Source organism: Triturus cristatus, chromosome 5_2 (assembly GCF_964204655.1).
Source record: "Triturus cristatus chromosome 5_2, aTriCri1.1, whole genome shotgun sequence".
Taxonomy (NCBI): domain Eukaryota; kingdom Metazoa; phylum Chordata; class Amphibia; order Caudata; family Salamandridae; genus Triturus; species Triturus cristatus.
In genome coordinates, this window is record NC_140588.1 from 777,455,562 (window position 1) to 777,480,630 (window position 25,069).

A 25,069-nucleotide genomic window follows, 5' to 3' on the forward strand; every position below is an offset into this window, starting at 1 on the left:
TTTGTCCTTCATTCCTCCTACTTTTTCAGGAGGTTTCGTAGATCTGTTTCTAATGTTAATTTCAACCCTTGTGATATATTCATTTCCCATTTCCAGGATTCTTTTGTGATTTATCATTTTCCTTTTCATACTAGTTAGATTATTCGCAACACTTAAGTTTCTTTTCAGTTTGTTCACTGTTTCTGTGTCAGTTAGTTAAGGTTTAATTTCTCACTCAAATGTATTGTTATTGTAAATTTTCTAGGGGTTGGTTTTGTGGAGAATGAGACTAGCAGAGAGGGTGTGAAATAATTAGACCCTATTTATGAGGAGACCACTGCACCCAACAGAATTATTGGGTCAGAAATTATTGCTAGCAAAATGGAGCATAACTTGCTGGTTTTCAGCGGCACCGCCTCCATAAAGAAGGAGGAGCACCGCCCACTGCTCTCGCAGCAGTAAAAACATGAAAACTAAAATGATAATAACACAGGTTATTTTCAGTTTATTTTTCCTCGCTTACTTCAGCCGAGCCGAGGGTGAGGCGGGCCATCCATTCTGGCACATCGACACCAGGCCCTTTAATGGCACAGCAGCTTCCACTGCTGCTGCCCCCAGCCCTGCAACATGTGGCAGGTTTGACCAGCCATCATTTACCTGGGGAAAACAGCAGGAGGCAGTGTTTGCCTAAGTTATGGCACATACAGCAGTATTAGCAAAATGCCACCTGAATGATGGAAACAAGTTAAAAGTTTCAGGAGATACTAAATGCTGTTTTAATAAAGATATTATATAAAGAAGGGGCTACGTCCCTTGTTGATGGCCAGTTGATAAATATTTTAAGAAAAAACTGGATCTGACCACCTTATTCGGTATCTGCTTTTTATTTTTGCAGAAAAAGGACCAATCCAAAAGTATTTTCACTGGTCCTGGCTCACATTTGCCAAAGTTTCGACATTGATATACATCTTATTAATATTTAGCTGTACATGAAAAGATACACACAAGTGTAATAACATAAAAGAAAGATAGTGGATTAAACAAAACTGAATAAGATTTGAACTGAAATGTCAAGAATGCAATAAATCAAAAATACTTTCCATTGTTACACCAAATACAAGAGTCACATGAAATCACAAGTATTCGCTGTGTTACGCTGAAAACAACAAGAGAGGGAGGGAAGTAATATTAAGGAGCACTCTCAGTCCCCCAAGGTAAGTATAATCATAACAACGAAAGCGTGTGCCTTTTTTTTAAAAAGTGGAGCACATCAGTAGAATCCAACTAGGTTCTTAATAAAGCCCTCACTCACCAACCTAGTTGGTGACATGCGTCATCATAGGGCCCCACCAGGAGAGGCCGAATGCCACCCTGCTGTGCTTCAACGGCAGAATTACTGCGGAGCTGGTAGTTTGTGTTCAGTGATAAGGGAAGTGATTATAAAAAATTTCTTGATCGTGTCAAAAAATTAATTTTATTAGAAGTCAATCAGACATGGATAAAAACAAAGTGTAGGACATTAAAGCTGAATAAATTGTTCAACAAAGTCCACTAAAATGTGGTCAACATGTTTCTGCCTATGTGTTGTAATTAAACAGGCATTCGTCAGGACCAGAAGGAGCGTGTAAACCTCGGCGGTATGGGCGCGCTAAGGCCCACCCTAACCAGAGATTATGAATGTGAAAAATTAGAAAATAAATAGATCTGGTATCCCTCGTGTTGAGAGGAACCAAGTTTATTCTGGATGAAAATGACATACTCAGACAAACACAGAAAGAGAGACAAACATATAATAGTTAGGCATGGTTATATAGGTTTGTCATAGTTGGACGTACAGATACTGGTGCTCTACGCGGTGCACTTAGACGATAACACTGACCATACGTGCTACCGTGAGGAAATAAGTGCACTCAATACGATAAATCAATCTCTATCAAGTGGTAATGACTAACAAATAAATAAATATATAGTATGCCCATTACGGTCTCTATCAGTAAGCAAGAACCTGTGTCGTAAAACACTATGCGTAAAAACTTGAACACAGTGTGGCTGGGCACGCAATAATCATAATGTAAAGTAAAAAGGAAGTATTTCACAAGTGGTGTAATCACTAACTACACCATGGGTCTCGGGAGTGGGGTGGTAGCAACAATGGCACACACTGGAGATTATAGAGAAGGAGAAAGTGATCAGTCACGTCAGTAGGGCAAAAAAAAAACCCGTTACTAAATCTCATTCTGTGGTCGTAGTACTCACGCCTGCACTGCTAGGCACCCGCTTGGTACCTGCACGATCCCTCAATGACCGGACCCCGATGGTAGTGAGGCAGGGAAACCAGCTTGTTTTTAATGCGGGGAAAGTGTCCTCGAGCTGGGAAGATGAGGCGTCACTGAGGGCGTCATCACGTAGACGCCGATGACGTCACACACTGTGAGCCAATAGAAGTTGAGAAGGCTCCAAGCTATAACACAGTAGCCCATCCTGTACAGGGTACTGAAAGAGCGGTTGTTGTCAAGGAGATAGACAACAAAAGGCAAAGAGCGTGGGCGGATCGGCAGGCGAGGAAAAATTAAATGCGCACAGTATATTTCAATGCTCTTATCAGGTGCAAAGGAAGACGGCCTTAGCGCCACTCACAATTTAGGCGTTTGTTAAAAGATGACAAAACCCGGCACTATGATGAAGCAGAGTGCTGTTGTGAATAAAGATTAAAAATTTAAATAGACAAAAAAGCAAGAAAAAGGGCATAACCTATTGATCTCCACATTAGGGGGGAGATCGATAAGCTCCTGCTTAATTGTGTAATTCTGGAAGAGGAACAAGATACAAAGACAAAATTCCTGATTTGGGCAATGGCCCCAAAGTTATCACATTGGGCTAATAAAGGAGTTTAAGGTTGTGATTTGAGCTATATACAAAATACAAGTTGTCTAACTTGCAACAGTAGCACCACTATGATGCATTGTGCCAGTAAGGGAGTTTAAAAGTCAGTTGACTGTTTACGGAAATCATCCAGGTTGCTGCAATTTCTTCTCACCCGTAGATATTGGCCACAGGGTAAGTTTTCCTGTAAGGAACTCGGGTGAAAGCTTGAGAATTCTAGAAGGTTGTTTCTGGCCGTGGGTTTATATGTTTTGGTTGTGAGACACCCATTGGATTTTGAGATGACAACGTCACGGAACACTACTGACTGTGAACTACAGGTGTAAGTGAATTTCAAATTCAGATCCAAGGTATTGATCCATTGCAAGAATGTCATTAGATCATTCTCGGAGCCTTGCCATATGAGAAGAACATCATCTATATACCTCTTCCAAAAACTAATGAAAGAGGAGAAAGGGTTGTCAGCACTTTGAATGTATCTACGTTTGAAATTATGAACGTAGAGGCCCGCTAAACTAGGGGCAAAGGTGCTGCCCATAGATGTACCAGATGACTGTAGGAAGACGTCCCCTTAGTATTAAAAATAATTATGTTTTAGTGCCAGAGTGACACATTCCAGAATAAATGACTTCGGTGTCTGGTAATCCCAGTTGATGGAATCCAGAGCCTCACCCAGGACTCTGATGGTATCGTCCTGGGGTATACTTGTGTAAAGGCTCTCAATATCGAGAGTCACAAGTATGTAGACTCGGTGTCAATGGGTAATTCTTGGAGTAAATTAAGGAGGTTCTTAGTATCCTTAAGGTAGGTGGGAGTCTGCTGGATCAAAGGTTTCAAAAAGTAATCGCAGAAGCTCGATTGAGGCTCTAGTAGAGAGCCAATGCCTGAGACAATGGGGCGTCCCGGGGGCGGGGGGGGGCATTTTGTTTTTGTGTTTTAGGCAGCGTGTAGAAATAAGGTACTACACTGTCCACTGCTGTCAAAAATTCTGCCTCATGTCTGGTAATATGGGCGTTTTCTTCTGCCTCTCTCACAAGGTTTGTAATGCGATCCTTAAGCTCTACGGAAGGATCCGTGGTGAGCGGTTGGTAGTTTTTGTCATAGTCCACTGTATTTTGTATCACGACATACAAAATACAGTGGACTATGACAACGAATGCCAACGCCTTTTGGGTGACAGGAAAAACTACTAACCGCTCACCACGGAGCTTGTATCTTCAATTTTGGTGTTCCAAGACTCTTGGTTACAGTTCAAATCTTATTCAGTTTTGTTTAATCCACAATCATTCTTTTATGTTATTAGATTTGTGTGTATCTTTTCGTGTACAGCTAAATAATAATAAGATGTATATCAATGTCGAAACTTTGGCAAATGTAAGCCAGGACCAGTGAAAATAGGTCTGGATTGGTCCTTTTCCTGCAAAAATAAAAAGCAGATACCGAATAATGTGGTTAGATCCAGTTTTTTCTTACAAAGTTTTTATAGAGAAGCAGTCATAGTAAATAGGTAAATGCTTCTTAAAGAGGCAAGATGTACCTAGTGACCCACTCACTTGCTTATGCCCACTTCCCCTCCTGGGGTATAAGAAATCAACCAGGACCCTCCAGCCACCTCTGTTCTGGACCTTTCTTTCAGTCTGACTACAGATGTGACCCATATCCTTGCAATCAGCCTAGTGACCAAGCAAACCCCCATCAAAGTAGTGCAAAGGGTGGAACTAGGTTTTAGTGACTGAAGATCTGAGGAACTGATCCTGTTAAATGAGGTCGTGTTCAAGTTGAGAAACGCACTTATATCTGAGGACACTGCACTATCCCAGATCAACACTGCTAGTCCCCCTCAAATTAAACAATCTGTATTAGTGAAAGCAATTGCTTTAAAATTGAACATTTTCTGCAAACGACAAAAAGGCAATTTTCTTGACAAGTAGTTCCCAAAAACAAGTCACATCAGGATAGCTACTGTCAGGTAGAGTATACCTTAGGCTAGTCCAAAAAGTCATAGTCATTGTCCTTTCAACAACTTGCACTTGCATATTTCAGAGGCAATGCAGACTATAGGCCTTATTTAGAGACTGCTGGATAGGATACTGTGTCACAAACATGGTGGATTCCCACCCGCCATATTACATGTGCATTATATCTTATGGCGGACAAGGTAATGCATCTGCCAAACTTTAAACAAGGCCCTACGATTCACAAATAGTCTAACTGCCTTATTCAGACCCTTGAGCTGCATTCTGGTCCCCTAGGGCACTGGAGAAATGCACTTCCATTGAATGTATCTTTGCTGTGTGGGTACAATGTTCAATTAGCCTGCGCAGCAACTTTATTTTTACAAACCTCCAAAGAGGGAGTTGTGTTTTGTAAAACAAAATAAATGTACCTGAGATGCTGGAAGCTTCCTCCCAGTATGTGGGGGACATACCTGTGTTCTTTTGTTTAGGTCCAGCAGGGTTTCCCTGGCAATTTCACACCTAAATAGGGCAGATAGTCTGTGGTATTCAGACCAATCTCTGTGAACCATCTGTCTAAGATTTCCACTCGTGTAGAGTCCTGCCGGTGGACACAAGAGTTCCGCCAGAGCAAAACAGAGTGAGCGAATCAGGAATTTTGTGACAAAGTCCTTCACCATGTTCGTTGTACAGTACCCGCTCTGCCTTACTGTAAATAAGGCTGAGTGATATCAATATCCATTTAAGTCCGTCAAATGGCTCAAATGGCCTCCCCATGTCCTGGAACAAGTATTTTTTTATAAACAGATTTATTTGTCAAGTTACACATTTATAGCTGTGCTCAGTACCCCAGAGGCATCTGCACAATCAATGCACACCATACTGACTTTGACGTTTTCATCTTAAAGCAAAGGAAAATGAAAGGTAATACAAATGAAATACAACCCCCCCACCAACCCCTAACCCCCCCCCCCCATCGCACTAAGCACCTACTTCTAGGCAAGATCACAGTGATAATACAGTATTCATGACGGCAATAGTACCCAGCTACACAATACACCATTAATCATTCCAACAGAAAATGAATTACTTTAGATGGAGGTCCCCTGTTGCTGGGACCGGCTCTAGCTGCAGTCCACGGTGAGAACAAGTCTTTTAAAGGGAGGGATGCCAGTAAAGGTTAGGACAACTCTCCTTCTTTCATAATTTTACTGCCACTTCCTGTGGTCTGTGAGATATATCTATTATCATGTGCAAATGCACATTATGCACATTTGCCCCTGTGAAAATGCACAGGGGTTTTCCAGGCGTAGTTCCGGAAACCAGAGAGTGACATTTGAGCCAGGGATGCCAGTAAAGGTCAGGACAACTCTCCTTCCATTTACTCCAGCATGCAATGCAAATATTTTTCTGTCTTTAGGCAAATCACTTATTCAAATAGTGAATTTGAAATGAGACTTACACCTGTGATCCATTTAGACCCTTCCTGTGTGCATCAGTCTTACAATATGGAGGCTGCAAATAACTCCTGGTAAGGCCATCTGCATATCTTCACCGCACTCTCCTCCTACTCCACGTTATTAACGCTTATCTACCTCTCTGAGAAGACTTTTAAGGAGACATCAGATTAATTGTAGCTCTAATGTAATTTGTATTCCACTTAATACTGTGTATTCATCTCTCTTTTTTACTTAAATCCATGTTCCTGTTAGACAGACGATATCATGATATAAAGGTACACTAGAAGTAATTGATTCATCTGCACCCATATCTAATGCATTTGGATTAAGATTTAATCATGGGATTAGTGGTGTGATTATGATTAGCTGTATATAATACATTAATGTCTATGCATTTTGTAATATATCATTCAATAATAATAATAATAAAAATATTAGTCATTTATAAAGCGCCTGGCTACACCAACTGGGGTGTCCCCCGCACTAAAATATTATCTGTTGCTTACGGTATGACCACGCTTGAAGGGTATTGCACATTGCACTTGCAGTTGCTTTTCGTGGTAGCATGCTGGATTTACTTGGAGCACATGTGACTCACCAAGGGTGTTTAGTGCCTTGAACAGCAGTTTCAAAGTACTAAGCTGTTTTTCCCATTGAATTTGAAGCCCTGAGGAAGGCACCGGTTTTGATTATACTGTGAATAGACATGTTGGCTGCTTCTGTTTGCTATATGAACTCTATGAGTGTGCGGGTAATACTGAAAAATAAAATAGCTGATGTATGTTTCATGATTTTACTCTGGCTTTCTTAGCACAGAAAGAACAATCTCACGTATAAATGTAACATTATAACATTTGCACATGCAACTACACAACGGTTTTCCAGGCATTCTTCTGGGAACCAGAGGCTATTGAAGTTTCCGTGTGTATGCCTAAAAACCTTTGTGAATTGCCAAAATACTGAAATTTAGTTGAGACATAAGAGGTGCTTACATAATTATTGTTGTGAACAAATTACCGGAAGGCACCAAAAACATTTTTTACAATTTTGATGAAAGACCTTATCTATGACTTTCAATAATGTTCAAATGCATAAATCATAGAAAGAATGATGTTTCACCTTTACTTACACTGCAGAAGATGTGACACTAATAACGCTGCACTATTGTCATTGCAAGGAAGTCTTCCTATCGCCAAATCCTTTTTAATTTGGAGAGTGAACAAATACCTGAAAAACACAATACAACAAAAATGGCTTTTCGTGTGTCTCATGCATTGTTTTCCAACCACTTAAGCCAAATTCCAACAGGTTTGCTCATCTAAGTCCAACTCAAATGCATACAAAATGGCATATGAGAGTACAAAACCACAAAAAAGATTCTAATTTGCAGAATCAGGATCTGTGGAAATGTACACTCACAGTTAGAACTTAATACTAAGTGTAAGAAATTAAGTTATTAGTTGAGAAATGTGGTAGCCCCACTCAAGCAACAACCGCAATCCTTGTCAGGATGAACCACAAAAAGTCACTAAATTAACCTGTGTTTAAGCCTCTGGCAGCTTGGCACAAAGAAGTCAGGCTTAACTTAGAGGCAATCTGTAAAGTATTTATGCAGCACAAAGACAGTTTTAAAATGAAAACACGACACAAGAAAAATCAAAAAACCAAATTAGAAAAATAGACTAGGTTTTAATAAATAAAATGATACCAGGATGACAAAAATCCAATGAGTGGAACCTGTGATCAATTTTAACGTTTTTTGTGAAAACAGTGCTTAAAATCACAAAGCACCACTCGCTGTAATTTGATCACACTAGACTGGGGGAAAGTTCCAAGTATAGGGCAACCGCGATGGAGAACGAGTCTGATACAGGGAAGTGGTTAGTCCCACTAAAAAGTTGACTTCTTAAGTCTGGCGCGAAGAGTTCCTTCGCTTTGGAGGATGCTGCGAGGCGGAGGCTTTTGGCATGGAGAGCAGGAGAGTTGTTGCTCTAGTGCAAACATCTGCTCCTCACCAGACCTTCACATTGGCAGTTATTGCGGGCTGTTGTTATTGTAGTTGTTGCTGTAGCACAAAGTGTAGGTTATTGTTGCTGTGTATTGTGGATGGTCACTGTTGGCACGAACAACAGGTCTCACTGGAGCTTTGCGTTATGGTCATCACAGGCTGCAAAGTTTCAGTGCAAACAGGGCCTTTCACGAGGAACCCCAATGCTAGAATTTTTACCTTTTCTTCTCTGAGGAGCTTCAACTGATGCCACTCAACGGTCCAGGATCTGGGCACATCTCTTGGGGATCATGACTCATTCTACCAGCGATCAGCAGCAGGGCTCAGACAGGTCCAGGCAGGTCCAAATGCAGCTGGTCAGCTAAGCAGTTATGAGAGACCTCTGAAGCTTGTTGTGTCCCTGAAGCTCACACAGGAGGCTATCTAACTAGCCTTGAAGTCATTCTGCGTAGGTCCAATCTTTCTCCTTCAGACAGCAAGACAGTCATTCCGGCTACAGGACAGTCCTCCTTCTGAATCTTACATAGGTCCAGAAGTGTTCTGATGAATAACTCTGCAGGTCCAATATTTATACCATTATACCAGTCTTCGTGAGGGCGATTCTGTGACCTACCTCATCACTGCTTCTGAAACGTTCTTCCCCTTTACCTGGCCAAGGCTCCAAACTGGGGTGACAGAAGGCAGGGCAGGCCTGGTGTCAGGTTCCTTTGTGTGTGATGTGGGCAAAACACTTTAAAGTATAAGTAAGGCTAGGAACAGCTCCTCCTCCATCACCCAGCCAATATGGCTCATCCTGTCCACACATAAGCCCCCTTTGTGTCACTTTCTGGAAGTAATACACAAACCCCAACTGCAGAGCCATTCACAATTAAGTGGCATAGGACACTGGCAAAAGGCACAATTGGTTTGAGCAATCTGCATTTGCAAACATGTAACGGTAAATACAACATCACTATTAAAGAGAGTTCCTTTGATTGTAAACAGCATATCGCTATTTGCTCCCAATCTAAAGTTAGCACTTATTACATGTAATAGGGTAACCCAGTGTTAGTCAATGGTAGAGATAAGTCTTAAAACAGTACAAAACAACTTCAGGTGTTTTTCACTGCAAGAACATGTAAAGCTTATACATACATGTCTACTTTTTTATTACAATGCACCCTGCCCTGTGAGACTTTAGGGCCTACATTTAGGGTGACTTATAAGTATTAAAAACGAAGATTCAGGCCTAACAAAAGGTTTATTTTGCCAGGTCAAAATGGCAGTTTAAAAATGCACTATAGGCTGCAGTGGCAGGCCTGAGACATATTTTAAATAGCTGCTTTGGTGGGTTGCACAATGAGTGTTGCAGCCCACCAGTAGCATTTAATTAATGGGCCCTGGGTACATGTAGTAGCATTTACTAGGAACTTATATGTAAATTCAGTAAACCAATCAGGTCGATGCTAATTGTACAATGTTTTAGGGAGAGAGCAGAAGCATTTTACTACTGGTTACAAGGAAAAGGTGTACAGAGTCATAATGCCAACAAAAACAGGTACGACAGCAGGAGGTAAAAAATTGAGGGTGCCCCTGCAAAAAGGGTCGGATCCAACACTAAGGTAAATTCACCATTATAATGGATTAATTTTCTATTTTAGTTAGTTTGAGAGTAGGACTACTATCAAGAGTACTTTCAGGAGTGAGGCAACAAGTTGGTTTTTAAGAGTCATAACTTTGTGAGTATTCCCAGCCTTTCTCAACGTGTGCTGAAAAGTGTTTGTTCAAATGTGCATACTAAGTGTGAAAAACAAAAAAGAGAGTCATTCTCAAGCAATCCAACCTCTCCTATCTCTTTTATGCTGATGACATATAACTTTACATGAAAGCATCTTCTTTCATGATAAACTCTGGCCCAATCCTTAAAGGACAGACAATTTGGATTATCCCCAGCCTCCCTCCCATTCCTAAACTTAGCACATTGAAAACAGAATTCCTCCTCTTCTCCCCTTCTCACAGCCAGTCCCTTGTTCAAACTTGACTGGACTCCCCTAATATTCTGAAAAGGAACCCAAAAATCTAGAAATATTAATAACATAATATAACACAACAGAGGACTGAAACTATAAACCTTGGTTTGGCCAGCATTTTCATTCCAAGTAAGTCAGATAAATAAAAATCACAGACATCATTGCAATACAGTCTTTTTCCAACTTGATTATACACGTAAAGCAGCTACCAAAAGATGGAAATGTTAAAAGTATTTTAAAGCTGTCCAGACTATTCCTAAATATTTTTAATGCAAACCGAGGCACACTTGCTAAGTTAAAGAAAAAGAATACAGAGGGGTTTAGACAAACTACTATATAAGCACATCTCCTTGCACTTCCATACAGTCAGCATACATAGACATTTCGAGTATTCTTCTCTGAGAAAGGTAGCAACCTTCATGCAGATCTTTAAAGAAGACAGGGACACCTACTGAATGCTTACAATGTTGCTTTGAATTCAGTATCACATGCACCCGTATGGCACCCACTACCAGGTACACAACAGTGGGTGTGATTAATGCTTTTAAAACATGAGAGTACAAGCTTTCCTCCCTCACAGAAAAGATACAGCACACCATCAGCAAAGCAAGCATCACTCATGGAAAAGGCACAACTGGGCAGTAGCAATGTAAATTTTCCAAGCTTCCCATCCTCAAAAAACTATCCCTCACACAACACGTTCAGCTGGACATCATCAGTGCAGAGGCTTCCATTACTCATGGAGCAGAAACAGCATGGGCAGAAGTGCAAGCTCCCCTCCTTCACAAAATAGTAGGCACAGCATGGTAACAGCAGAGGGAACTTCCTTCTGTAGCACCATAGAAGCAGTACAAGTTCCCTACGGTCACAGAAAAGGTAAAATCCTGGAAGTATTAGTGAAGCCTCTCTCAAATATTAGGCAAGTCTGCAACAGCAGTGCAAACACCCTAGCATATTTGTTGTGCACGTTTCAGTATGGCTGTGTGGATTTGTGCATGAATGGTTGAGCAAGTAAAACAGTTACGTATGGATGATTGAGTATAAACATCTGCTATTTCAGCACCAGATGCCCCAAGGGGTGATATGGGCTTATAAACACATACTTCATATCATGTTGTAGTATTTTATTTGTGGAGAGGGGAATGACTATATGGATATATATATTACACTAGCTGTCTTGCCATATTAAGGACAGAGGGGGGCCTTCACTGGTCAGCCAAATGATCATGGTGAGAAGGGTAAGTTGGGTGGGTCCATATAGGAAAATGTTGGAGGGTGAGTGTGTAGTGATTAACTTTACCAACCCTTATGCATTGAGATACATTTTAGACCAACTACACTGACATCCCGCGAGGGATACACAGATGAAGGGTCTCTCCCTGGCCTATTTTTACAATTCTCCTGAATTTCGGCCTACTAGGTCCCCGAGTGAATTCATTGGGTGGTCTAGTGAGGCCCATAACTGAGAGGAATATGGTTGCAGTAGCGACAGGAGGCTATACCGCAAACAGGTTTGCCACCCTTTCTGACTTAGATCGTTGTGACTGACTAGCCCCTCCTATACCTAAGGAGTCTGTCTCCGAGCATTTCCCGCCCATCACCCTCCCAGCTCCCCTCAAACAGGACGAGTTTAAAGAAAGACAAAATAGTCTATTGAAAATAACCTCTTGGAACGTGGCAGGTATTAGGAAGAAATTAGATAATGTACATTGGCAAAATCTTTGTCAGGCAAGCGATATTACCTGCTTTCAGGAAACGTGTGCTTTGGAACCTGTTTTTATTAATCAATATTTTTCCTTTCAGACAACAGCCTCGCCATCAGCTGCAGGAAGGCCGAAGGGGGGGTCTCCTAACTTTAATTCCAAATACACTCTAACTAAAAATAAGGAAGTTCGATGATAGGAGACCTTTCCTCCATCTCCTCGTTTTTGAGTTTTCCAAAACAGACACTTGGATTCTGATACATTTGTATAATAACATTTTCGGTTCAAAAATGCACATGGTCGTAGACGAGGTTAACAACTCAATTGAGGACTCCTTAAAAAGTAACAAGAGAGAAGCAGTATCTAATATAATTTGGATGGGAGATTTCATTAGACATCCATGTACCCATAATCAAGACAAACCATGCGGTTTGGTTGATTTGATGGGCAATCCCGCCTCTCATTTCTCCCATAGTATTTATGGCAATAGCCTCAAAAGGACCTTGCTCACCAGAAACTTGGCCATTGTCAATATTTGGAATAACTCAGAGGATTCTCCCATGAAAACATTTTCTCACGGGGCTCATGAGTCCACAATTGATTTTATATTAACTTGTACCGCCATTGAGGGTAGTTTCAGTAATGCAAATGCTCAATTTAATAGCTTTAGCGATCATGCTATTTTAACTGGTGTAATAACTTTGAATTCCAGAGAGAAGCATTTGCATTTGATTATCGATTGCCCCATATTGGCCAGACAAAAACTGCTATCAATTAAAATGTGCTCAAATCGATAGGTTTAAATTTATTCCAGATATAATAAAAACAACCCAAACTAGTATTGGCAGGTGTTTGGACCTAGCCTCAGCACCTACTACCCTGGTCTTATCCTTCACGGACCTTCTAGAGAACATAAAGGCGGCTCTTACCTGCAAAGGAAATGGAAAGAGCACTAAACGGGATGGTTTGACTCTCAATGCGCTAAAGCCAGGAAAGCCCTTACCATAGCTATTACAACTCGCCCACGAGATCAGACACAGATTGCCCTACTTCGCTATCGGTTTAAATTGGCCAGGAGACAAAAAGGGAGAGGACACTGAGGGAGGCGATCTCGGAACGGCATCCTATTATACGGATGCCTCAGCATCGGTCGGATATTGAAAAACCGGGAATGTACCCGCCCTTTTAAGATCCTAAGGGGGGTAAGGCAGGGCTGTGACTTTGTGCCGTTCCTATTTTCCATCTATACGAAAAGCGTGGGGAAGGCCATATCGGGTGCAACTCCCGATATCCCAGTGTCTGATTCCATCTAACTTCCAATTCGTGCATATGCAGACAATGCAGTCCTTATTGTCAGGACAGGGATAGGGCTGCAACGTCTAATTACCACCTATGCAGCCTTCATCGACTCCCTTGACATGAAGGTTAATCAGTCAAAATCTTTTATAATTATAGCCGGGGGTGGTATTCGAGGTAAAATATCCCATCTCTACACTGAAACAGGGAAAATTGAGGTGGTGTAGTATTCCGTATCTTGGGGTACTTCTCGATAGGAATCAAACTTGGTCACGTCTAGTTGATGCAAGGGCCATGGGCATGGAGTGGAGTTTGATAGCACTAAAGGCATTTATGTCCAGGATGGGCATGAAGCCTCTAGCAGCTGTCAAACATATCTATTATCCGAAAACAAAGTCCGCAACCACTTATGGAGCAGGTGTTTGGGGCTCGGCACATACTGAATCATTACAAATTATTGAGGACAAGTTTTTTAAATCCTTGGTTTCTCTCCCTCAGTCAACATCTAATTATGTACTTCATTCAGAGTTGAGTTTACCTTACATTGCAGACTCGATTAGACTGGCCCCTCTGCTCTTGTGGTTTTCCATTTGGCGTAGGAACACTGTTCCCCTAACTCAGAGTATAATAAAAGACTGCCTTAGATTGGAAAACTACAAGAGAATTAGATAGATATATTATGTCGAGTAAAAATTGACTGAGCTGGGGCTGAAAGATCTGTTCATGGATCCAATGGCTTGCAGGCAAATGTCAAAGCAAAGATTGGTGGACACTTTCATGCGGAAGGCCCAATACTGGTCTACCAACTGCTTTTACCTATTTTAGAAGGTGGATATCCCTACTTAGAGGAGGTCTCAATACCTCAACACAAATTCATATTATTGCGATTTCAGTTAAACTTGATACCACTAATGTTAGGGTTTCCATCTAAAACATTTAACCATTCAGACTTGACCAACTGCCCCTGCGACATGAACTCTCCCCAAACAGATCTTCATTTATTGTTTTTCTGTGGTTACTATCATAAGGAAAGGAAAAAGTATATTGTACCAATTCTAAAGAGCTACAATTTTGAACAATGTAGGGTTGCTCTATTTTTCCTAAAATCAGTACCTGACCATCTTGTGTGCTATTCGCTAGCTCTAGTCCTTTGGGCCTGTATAATTAATAGAAAGTCTCTGGGAACATAACTTTCTCCGAAACTTCTTTTAATCATATATTGTATTTTGTCCTATAATCAATCAGGCAGATTTTATACTGAAACTCAAAATGAATTTCATACCTTCTCTTATATAACTTTTTATAAACCTTCGAAATGAAATGATTATTGTATGCCACTTATGAGAATGTTTTTAAATTTACTGTTGCCTATGTACTTTTATGATCTTATCTAATAATGATTGAATAAAGTTGATTTGGGATAGATGAGTAGATAGATAGAGAGGCAGATGATGGTGTCAGTTGGTGAGCGGTTACCTGAATGGGAGGCTAGATGACTTGTGAATTTGATGAATGCTGATTTTGTGTGGACCGATGGACCAATAGTTGAATGGAGAATTTTCTCTTGTCGAAGCACACGCAAATTAACCATCAACGTCTCCTGTTACAGTAACAAAACTAGATACACATTAATGTGGGCTTCTCTTCTTCCTTTTATTTTCATTTGAATCTTCAAACTTCTTTATTCATTAACATTCTTCCACTCCCAACGCGTTTCGTCGATAGGGATTAACCCATGCGACTTCCTCAGGGCTGGAAGCAATAAATAATATACATTGGAGTATAGAAACTCACTTGTTTCATACCCAATAGCCCACATTACTTCCATGTGCAAAGGAGAAAACATGCTGTGTGACTTCACACTATTATTATAATATCATATTTGTATATACTTGATATATTAAACAAATTGACCCATTGATTGGATATTCACTCCAAATAGTCCTCCACCATTGTAACAGTGAACACTTAGCACTTTCGTGATGGCACCATTCTCCCAACAGTGAACCACACCATATATTCATGCCTCTAAATAAATCTAATCAGTACCTTAATCTTTTGTAACTGTCTCCTATGTACCAAAATCACAAAAAACACCTTGTAAAAAACACTGCGGAGCACAAGAGGCAAGAATGGCGAGGATAAACACAGCCTCTTAATAATATACACATACCTTCGTGTACTTTAACAGCATCATCAGCCGTAACTCCTTCTTAATATTTTCTTTCAGTCATCTACAATTGCCTAAAATGTAAATTATACTCTAAATAAAACTGCACTAAAGGATACTGTAGAAATCAGGCCTAAAGCCTACAAAAAACGACTAAAGTATAGTCTCACCTGCTTAATATTGACCTCTGTTCATGACCATTAACGAATTTACTTTCGAAGCATTAATCAATTTGTCCAAACAAGTCTCTGAAGTACGGAGACCTAAAATGATAATAAAACTCTTAGTAACATTCCTAACTGTTAACGTTACCACCTGCCATTCCCAGATAACATTACATAGAGCTCTCATAGTACTTACTATCCGCAATGACAAGGTCCCCGGATACAGGAACACTCCTCGCGTCTGCTAGCGTCGAGTTTCCTACTCCCTGTTTAACCACGCCGACAAAACAAACGAGGTGACTCCTCTCCCCGTATTATCACAAGCGCCATTTTGGATAGGTTTCAACAGTGATAACTGAAACCAGACGAACAGAATAAACGAGGTGACTCCTCTCCCCGTAATTTCACAAGCGCCATTTTGGATAGGTTTCAACAATGATAAGTGAAACCAGACGAACGGCAAACTGTATCTAATTATGTGTATCCTTTTAAGTACCGGATACACGAAATACCTCACGTTTAAAATCGTGCCCATTACTATTCTTTGTTTAACCCCGCCATGCCACAAATTAAATAACAACACTCACCATATTCTCAAAGCGCCATTATGGTTAGGTCTAAAACAGTGATACCTGACTTCAAAACGGCAACCTTATCACGTTTCAAGAATCAGTAATTCTTATCGTTAAAGCAACAATTAAATATACATGGGGTGTTTTTTTACCCACAAGGGAATACAACCCAAATTATTTCTTCCAGCAGTCATATGTTGTGTGAAAACTCCCCATTCCTCAACTAGTTAGATAAACCATGTGCATCTTTTCTCACTATATCCATTTTGCTATTTGCTCATTCAGTATATCATGAACATATGTACCCCTGTAGATCTTACTAGGAACTACAGTACGCCTACAGCTAGAAAATAACTACAAATGCGAGGAAAGCTCGCAACCCCAATAAACCGACACTGAATCTGCTTTTCTTAATTTTTATCTTTACAACATCCTGACACATCCATTAATCACTCATTCGCCTAGGAAATATTGTAACTCACGGTCATAATTAAGACCATCTTCCACGGCCCTCAAGCGCATGATCCATCTTGCCTCATGCCTCCGCAGTGCGAGTTCTCTATTCCCTCCACGTGCATCCATCTTAACATGCTCAATACCACAAAATTGGAATGATTTATGTAAACCTTGCGATGTACAATTCTGTATATGTTCAGCAATAGGATATCTTTGATCATTGTTCTTTACAGCTCTCCAATGTTCAGCGATTCTGTCTTTAAGAGCCCTTATTGTGCTTCCCACATATATTTTCTTACACATACAGTTAATTACATATACAACAAATTTGGTGCTGCAATTAATGTTAGTCACAATATCATATACTTGTTTACCATTGTACTGAAATTGTTTTGTTTTATCTTTCGCATGTTTACACATCCCACAATGGCCACATTTAAAAAAACCCTTACTCATTTGGGTAAGCCATTGTTCCTTCTCAGCCTCTCTTGGGTAGCTTGGACTCAGAATTGTACCTAAAGTTCTCCCTCTTCTATATGTAATTTGTGGTTTGTCTGACAGAAATTCCCGTAGGGTCTTATCCGCCTTCAGGATATGCCAGTGCTTTTACATACTCCTATAGAGAATTGAATTTATAGGATTATAATCCGTAATCATCCTAATCCAAATTGACTTGTTTTTAGTTTTTTTGGGTTTTAAGGTAGATGCACGTTTTATCTTGAGAGCTCTCTGTATAGCCACCTCTAGGTCTCTTTTGTCATAACCCCTTTGAGTAAACCTCCTTTCCATATCCTTTATACATTCCCTGAATTGGTTGTCCTCACTACAGTTACGCCGCGCCCGTAGCATTTCTCCATAGGGAATTGCCCTGATTTGATGTTTGGGATGCGCACTGCCCGCATGTAAAATAGCGTTGCAGGACGTAGGTTTACGATACATCCTACTACAGATTTTATCATTGTCTATAAATAGTTCAACATCTAAGAATACCAAATTAGTAGAATTTACACAAGAAGTAAATCTGATATTCATAATATTGCTATTCAAGTAGTCAATAAATCCTCTTAGTTTTTCATCCGTTCCTGTCCATATTAGAAGACAGTCATCTATATATCGTCCCCAATATAAGATGTCATCATTCCAGTATATACCAGCTGGGCCCCATATTACTGATTCTTCCATCCAACCCATAAATAGATTCGCAAAAGCAGGCGAAAATCTTGAACCCATAGCCACTCCCTGGGTTTGCCTAAACCATTCCCCATTGAATAGAAAATAATTATTAGACAATATAAGATCCGTCATTGTTAATAACATTTGAGTGTGTCCCCATTGGCTAGCTGGTTTTTTCATAAGAAAGTATTCAATAGCTTTCAAACCTAGATCATTGGGTATACTTGTATAAAGTGATATAACATCCAACGACACTAGTTTCATTCCTGATTCCCATGTGATATCACTCAATATATTTAAAATATGCTTCGTGTCACTAATATGTGATGGCAGATTAGCTACCATCGGCTGTAAGAACACGTCGACATACTGTGAAATTCGTTCTGTTGGTCCACCTATCCCTGCCACAATGGGCCTCCCTGGTGGGAAAGGGAGGTCCTTATGAATCTTTGGCAAAGTATATAGACAAGGATAACGTGGACGATTCACTTTTAAATATAACAATTCATCTTCGTTCAAAAGGCCTTGATAATGCCAATCCTGTAGCAATCCATTAATTCTAGTGATCAGAGAGAACATGGGGTTATATGAAACTTTTTGGTAGTTTTCCGCCTTATCCAATTGGGAGTAAACTTCACGATCATAATCAGTTTTGTTCATTATAACAATGTTACCCCCTTTATCCGCCTTTCTGATAATTAACATAGGGTCTTCTACTAGTATCTTAAGTGCTTGACGTTCACTTGTCGACAAGTTCTCACCCCGATGCCTTAGAGAATGACCCAATTTACGTACACCATTCTCAAGATCGTTAGAAACCAAAGTATCGAAAATTTCCACATTGTTCCCACTGATTAGATTCGGGGACCACCTTGACTTTTCTTTCAAACCACTCGTCACTGATAAATCTGGTCTTACATCCAAATCCTCCAAAACTTTCCCAATAGTAACTGGATCATCTTCTAATTCAGTTATAGAGAGTAGAGTCACTGTGTCTTGTATATCTCTAATCGTTAATGTATTGGACACTGGATCACAAATCTGCGAAATACAATCTTTATTAGGTTTAGGATTCAAAGCAAAGTGTTTTTTCAATTTTAGTTTCCTAACAAACCGAAATAAGTCTATCCTTGTGTCACAAATGTCTCCTTTATAAAAAGGGCAATAACTCAAACCTTTCTTCAATAAAGTAATCATCTCACTTGTCAGTATTCGATCCGAAAGATTAATGACCTCTACCTCTCCTATTCCTGAACTGTTCAATCGTTCTTGTTCCAAGAACGGGTCTTCATTCCTACTTTGTCCCCTTCCCTTCCTCCTTCCTTTACTCCTCCTTGTTTTCTTGTATTGTCTACTCTTTTGACTTGATCCCTGTTCCCTCTTTTGATGCGATTCACCTCCTGTAGAAAGGAGGAGTTTCCCAAAGGGCCTGGTTGTCTCTCTATACCACTTGGTCCACCCTCCACATCACTGCCACTTGTTGGTATTGTGCTTAGTGATGTATTGCTTGAACTGGTGGATGGCATCTCTAATGACTTTTTATTCTTGTCTAATACAATCAAATGATCATATTTTTTGGAGAATGTAAAAACCCTCCCATTATTATAATCTACTTCGTCCCTTTTGAGCTTACGTGCTTTCCTTTGCTTAACATCATTTTGATGATTTACTAGAACTTCCTTTAGAATCTCATAGTTTTTTGCTGCTACCTCAGGCTTATTAAGAGATGCGATCTCCTCCTCCAATTGAGCAATTTCTAGCTGTAGACTTTTCACTTTCCTTTCAGCATTTTCAATCAGGATTTCCATTAATTTAACAGAGCTAGATGTTAGCTCTTTCTCCCATATTCCCAGAAGATCCTCGTCCAAATCATCATAGGTTGGGATGATTTGGGAACGAAGACCCCTTGGGATCCTATTCAATTTCAAGTACTGTTTGAGTGTGGTGCCATCCCACCATTTTGACATCTCCGAACGTTTCAATCTCTCTAATCTCATAAATTTACTTCTTAGTCCTTCATTCTTAGGTTGGTTTGTTACTCTTACAGCTTCTGTTACCGTATTTCCTTTGCACAGATTATCAAACAGTTCTGCAGCCAGTCTGTCTCTATCCAGATTATCACTCATCATAACAATTTCAAGTGTTTGCGGTGCAGCTACCCTTATTGGTACAAAAACAAAAGAATGGGTATCAAGGGAAAGAACGCGCAACCTGCAAATTTACACAATTCGTAATTTTGAACCCAAACTTTCCTAGTACGGTGCTTTCAACTTGAGGATAGGCACCCTAATCCCCAAAACAACAATCAAAGATTGATTCACGTATTTTCTCTTGTCGAAGCACACGCAAATTAACCATCAACGTCTCCTGTTACAGTAACAAAACTAGATACACATTAATGTGGGCTTCTCTTCTTCCTTTTATTTTCATTTGAATCTTCAAACTTCTTTATTCATTAACATTCTTCCACTCCCAACGCGTTTCGTCGATAGGGATTAACCCATGCGACTTCCTCAGGGCTGGAAGCAATAAATAATATACATTGGAGTATAGAAACTCACTTGTTTCATACCCAATAGCCCACATTACTTCCATGTGCAAAGGAGAAAACATGCTGTGTGACTTCACACTATTATTATAATATCATATTTGTATATACTTGATATATTAAACAAATTGACCCATTGATTGGATATTCACTCCAAATAGTCCTCCACCATTGTAACAGTGAACACTTAGCACTTTCGTGATGGCACCATTCTCCCAACAGTGAACCACACCATATATTCATGCCTCTAAATAAATCTAATCAGTACCTTAATCTTTTGTAACTGTCTCCTATGTACCAAAATCACAAAAAACACCTTGTAAAAAACACTGCGGAGCACAAGAGACAAGAATGGCGAGGATAAACACAGCCTCTTAATAATATACACATACCTTTGTGTACTTTAACAGCATCATCAGCCGTAACTCCTTCTTAATATTTTCTTTCAGTCATCTACAATTGCCTAAAATGTAAATTATACTCTAAATAAAACTGCACTAAAGGATACTGTAGAAATCAGGCCTAAAGCCTACAAAAAACGACTAAAGTATAGTCTCACCGGGGGCGTGGCCGAGCCGAGCTGCAAGATGGCCGCCGTGTAACGGGGCTCTGCCGGCCGGACAACTAATCCGTCAGACAATCCGACCTTTGCCTTGCTCTTTGACCATCAAAATACACGGCGGGAAGTGCCCTGGTGCAGGGGATCCTAGCAGTGCCACTGCGGTTGAAATCGGCCTCGTAGATCCGGAGCTACTCGGCCGGGCTGGCCGAGCGGCTTTTGGGCGCCGAGTTGGGCGGAGTCTTCTCCTACGCGAGGCCCTGGTCGAAGGCCGAGATCGTGCAGATGCGAGGCGGCTATCGTGGACCCAACTGAGACGCGGTGAGCCCAGCGACTGGCGCCCGAGCGGCTGCGGTGATTGCCGGCCGTGCTGAGACCTGGCCCCTGTTGGAGAACTGGTGACTGGAGGGGGCCGAGCTGGCGGACTGAATGACTGGGCCTACCCGGCGTGGCTGCGCCCTGATCCGGTGACTGGGCCGATGGGCCTGCTGGAGTGAGGAGTTGGGAGAAGTAAGCCGTGGTGCCCGCTGGGTGGGCCCGATCCCCGCCCGCAGGAGGTGATATCCGGCTACCGGTACCTGCCGAAGACCTGCTCTAACCATCGTGTGCCTGCGGGCCGGGGAGACACTGCGCTGGAGAGGCCTACTGGGCGAGTGGCCGGTTAGGCCGCCATTGTTACCCGACTAACGCGGACCCGCGCCCTGAATGGGACGAATGCTGGCCTGGTCTTCCCTACTTGGCGGAGTTCCTCGTGCGGAGGGGGTTCCTGGTGGCCTGCTTGTTGCTTGATACCCCTCACCGCCATTGTTGATAGGTTGCGGACACTCGGGGGGGAACCATGGGGAAATCGGACGCCAAGCAGAGGAGGCTCCCCTTCGAGAAACAGCCTTCCCGCGACACCGATGCGGTGCCGGAGTCGCAGACGGTGGTCCCTGAAACACAGTTGGACCCAACACCGGACGATGATGTCAAAAGTATGTTCCGTGACCTTAAAGGCTGCCTTAAGGCAATTGACGGAAAACTCGACTCCATGGCCCAGCGGCTGGATGGCATGTCGCACAGGGTCGACAAACACGAGGAGCGTATCACGGCGATGGAAGCGAGAATCGCGGACTGCGAGGAGGGCCACGGAGACACCCAGGAGAAGTTGCTGCGAATGGACAAGGTCCTGGAGGTGATACGTGGGCGCAACGAAGATTTGGAAGCTCGCTCCCGCCGAAATAATGTACGAATTATTGGGGTTGCCGAATCCACTAACATTGGCAATATGGAACTATTTGTTGAAGGACTGTTCCGTGAACTTTTTGGAGAGGGACTGTCGGCCATGTTCTTGGTTGAACGCGCACATCGCACGCTGGGGCCACGACCGGTGCCGGGGGCTCCGCCGCGGCCAATCCTGGCCCGGGTTCTTAACTACCGGGACAGAGATACTATCCTGCGGTTGGCACGTAAAAAGGGGGCACTAACTTTCCAAAACATGGCTATCTCCTTGTTTCCGGATTTTACGCAGGCTGTGCAGGCCGCCCGGCGCGAATTCATACCGGCCAAGAAAATCTTCCAGAAGGTGGGGACTAAGTATGCCATGCTTTACCCGGCCAGGCTGCGGATCCATCATAAAGGGAAGCCCATGGTATTCACTACGGCGGCAGACGCGATCAAGTTTGCGAGACAGACGGAACGTTCGCAACGTGAGAAGAGAGATGACCATGAAAATCCGCCGATGGGACAGCTAAGTGACATTGAATAACATGATACAAAGACACGCGCGCCCTCTGCCCAACACTGAGTGTTCCTGAGACCTGCAAGGGGTGATGGGTCCGCCCCTGAGACTGGGCTGTTCATGCACGATTAACGCTACTGGCACCGTGCGGAAACCTGTGCTGAGAAGCATGCAGGGACTTCCAGGCTGTACCTTGAGATCCTGATTCAAATGCTAGGCGGAGATGTCCGGCCACCCGGTCGTTGATAGACTGGGGAGTGAGCCGGTGACCCCACGCCCCTGTGGGATGATTCCCGAGACACTATTGAAAGACAATTCCAGTTGGGGGGGGTGGTGGGGGGGATGCTATCTCAACCTGATTGGGGGGTTGGAGTGGGTGGGGGGGGTTTGGGGTTATTGTTGGTTGGTTCTACATCACTACACTTTCTGGCTACACCACTACATGACGATGCGGTCCAGACACGGGCAGACATATTGTGGTTGCGGACTCATAGGACGGGAGGGCGGGGTACCTGCGGGTGGGCCCTTCTTCTGGGTCCCTCGGTGACCACACGCCTCCATGAGAAATGCACGCACAGGCCGCCCTGACCGCATTGCGCTGCCTTACCTGGAATATCCGTGGTCTTAACGACCACCGCAAAATACGCTTGACCCATGCACATTTGACGCGACACCACATCGATATATGTTTCCTACAGGAAACCCACTTGACTCGTGCCGCCGGGGACAAGCTCAGACATGCACGATGGGGAGAGGTACACACATCGGGTTGCTCCAACTACTCCCGTGGAGTGGCCATTCTTATCCGTAAAGGCCTTCCCTGGCAGACGTTCAAGGTGCAAGCTGATTCGGATGGGCGATACATCATATTACTCGGACAGCTCTTTCATATGCCGATCACTTTGATTAATGTGTATGGCCCCAACTCTGATGACCCTGTTTTTTTCCGGAATGTCTGGCACCTGGCGCAATCCCTGGGTGGGGGTGCTTGCTTGTGGGGTGGAGATTTCAATGCTGTACTTTCACTGGAGCTGGATAGGGAGGGGGTGGCACGCACACATCATCCGCTAGCGGCTGGCCTCATCCGTGGCCTTATGACAGATTACACTCTATTAGACACATGGCGCGTGCTGCACCCCGCGGTTCGAGAAGGCACCTGCTTCACCCCGCACAGAGGTGCCTGGTCCCGCTTGGACTACTGGCTATTAACCCCGCAGGTGCATGCATGGGTCTCCGCAGTCACTCACGGGGCACGCACCCTCTCTGATCATTCTCCTGTCGAACTAACTCTGAATGTCCCCAAACCATACATCACACCCTTCACGTGGCGGCTACCACCACATGCCCTGACAGATCAGGTGTTTCGGGAAGAGATTCATCAGCAAATACTTGACTATTTTGAGCTGAATGAGGGATCTGTCGCTTCCCTAGGCACGCTGTGGGATGCCTTTAAAGTGGTGATAAGAGGCCACTGCATAGCGGGGCAGGCCAGGGTCCTAAAGACTATCAGGTGTTCGCTAGGCAAATTAGAGGATCGCCTGCATTCCTTAGAGGTGCAATACTGCTCGGACCCCTCGACGGCCACTTTGGCCGAAACTCGCACAACGCTCACTGAATATCAGGAGGAGGCTGACAGGGAACTTAAGTTCCTGACTAAGCATGCTGTGGCCCGTAGATATGGTGAGGGGGATCGCCCGGGTAGAACGCTCGCCCTGCTCCTGCGCGCTCAAAGACCATCTCCCTTCATTTCTTCAGTGATGACACAGGGAGGGGACACCGTACGCACTCCCCCTGAAATCCTGGATACATTTCGGACCTTCTACAAAGACCTCTACAGATCGCGGGTGGCCCGCACGCCGGTGGAACTTGCTGAATATTTGGATACTGTACAGCTTATCTGGTTCAATGCGCATCAGCAAGGCTATTTCGATCGGCCTTTTGAGGCTGATGATGTGCGGGAGGCCATAGGCTCATTGGCGGCCGGAAAGGCGCCGGGCCCAGATGGACTGCCGGCGCAGTTCTACAAGGAATACGCAGATCTCCTGGTCCCCCGGCTGTTGGCGATGTATGCGGAGGCGTTCGAGTCGGGTGTGCTCCCTGGGTCGCTTAGAGAGGCTGTCATCATCACCCTACTGAAACCGGACAAGGATAGCCAACAATGCGACTCCTACCGGCCACTGTCATTAATTAACACTGACGCAAAGATTTTTGCGAAAATGCTGGCCACTCGGCTACAGCCGGTGCTGCCCATCATGATCCGTCCGGACCAGTCTGGCTTTGTGCCGGGCAGATCGACCTCTCACAACCTCCGTACCCTCTTTGGGGTACTACACTATTTGGCCCCACATGTTAAGGCTGCGGCGGTGCTATTGGACGCCACCAAAGCGTTCGACTCCCTGGAATGGGGGTTCCTG

At 43.0% G+C, this 25,069-nt stretch overlaps 1 protein-coding gene across 1 annotated transcript in view; it reads right to left on the reverse strand.

Annotated features, from left to right (window-relative positions):
- Positions 1–25,069, reverse strand: part of FRMD7 (FERM domain containing 7) — a 669,715-nt gene that overhangs the window by 188,296 nt on the left and 456,350 nt on the right. Inside the window, exon 5 of the mRNA XM_085606672.1 lies at positions 7,407–7,504. Coding sequence (XP_085462798.1) covers positions 7,407–7,504 — 98 coding nt within the window. The remainder of the gene's footprint in view (positions 1–7,406; positions 7,505–25,069) is intronic.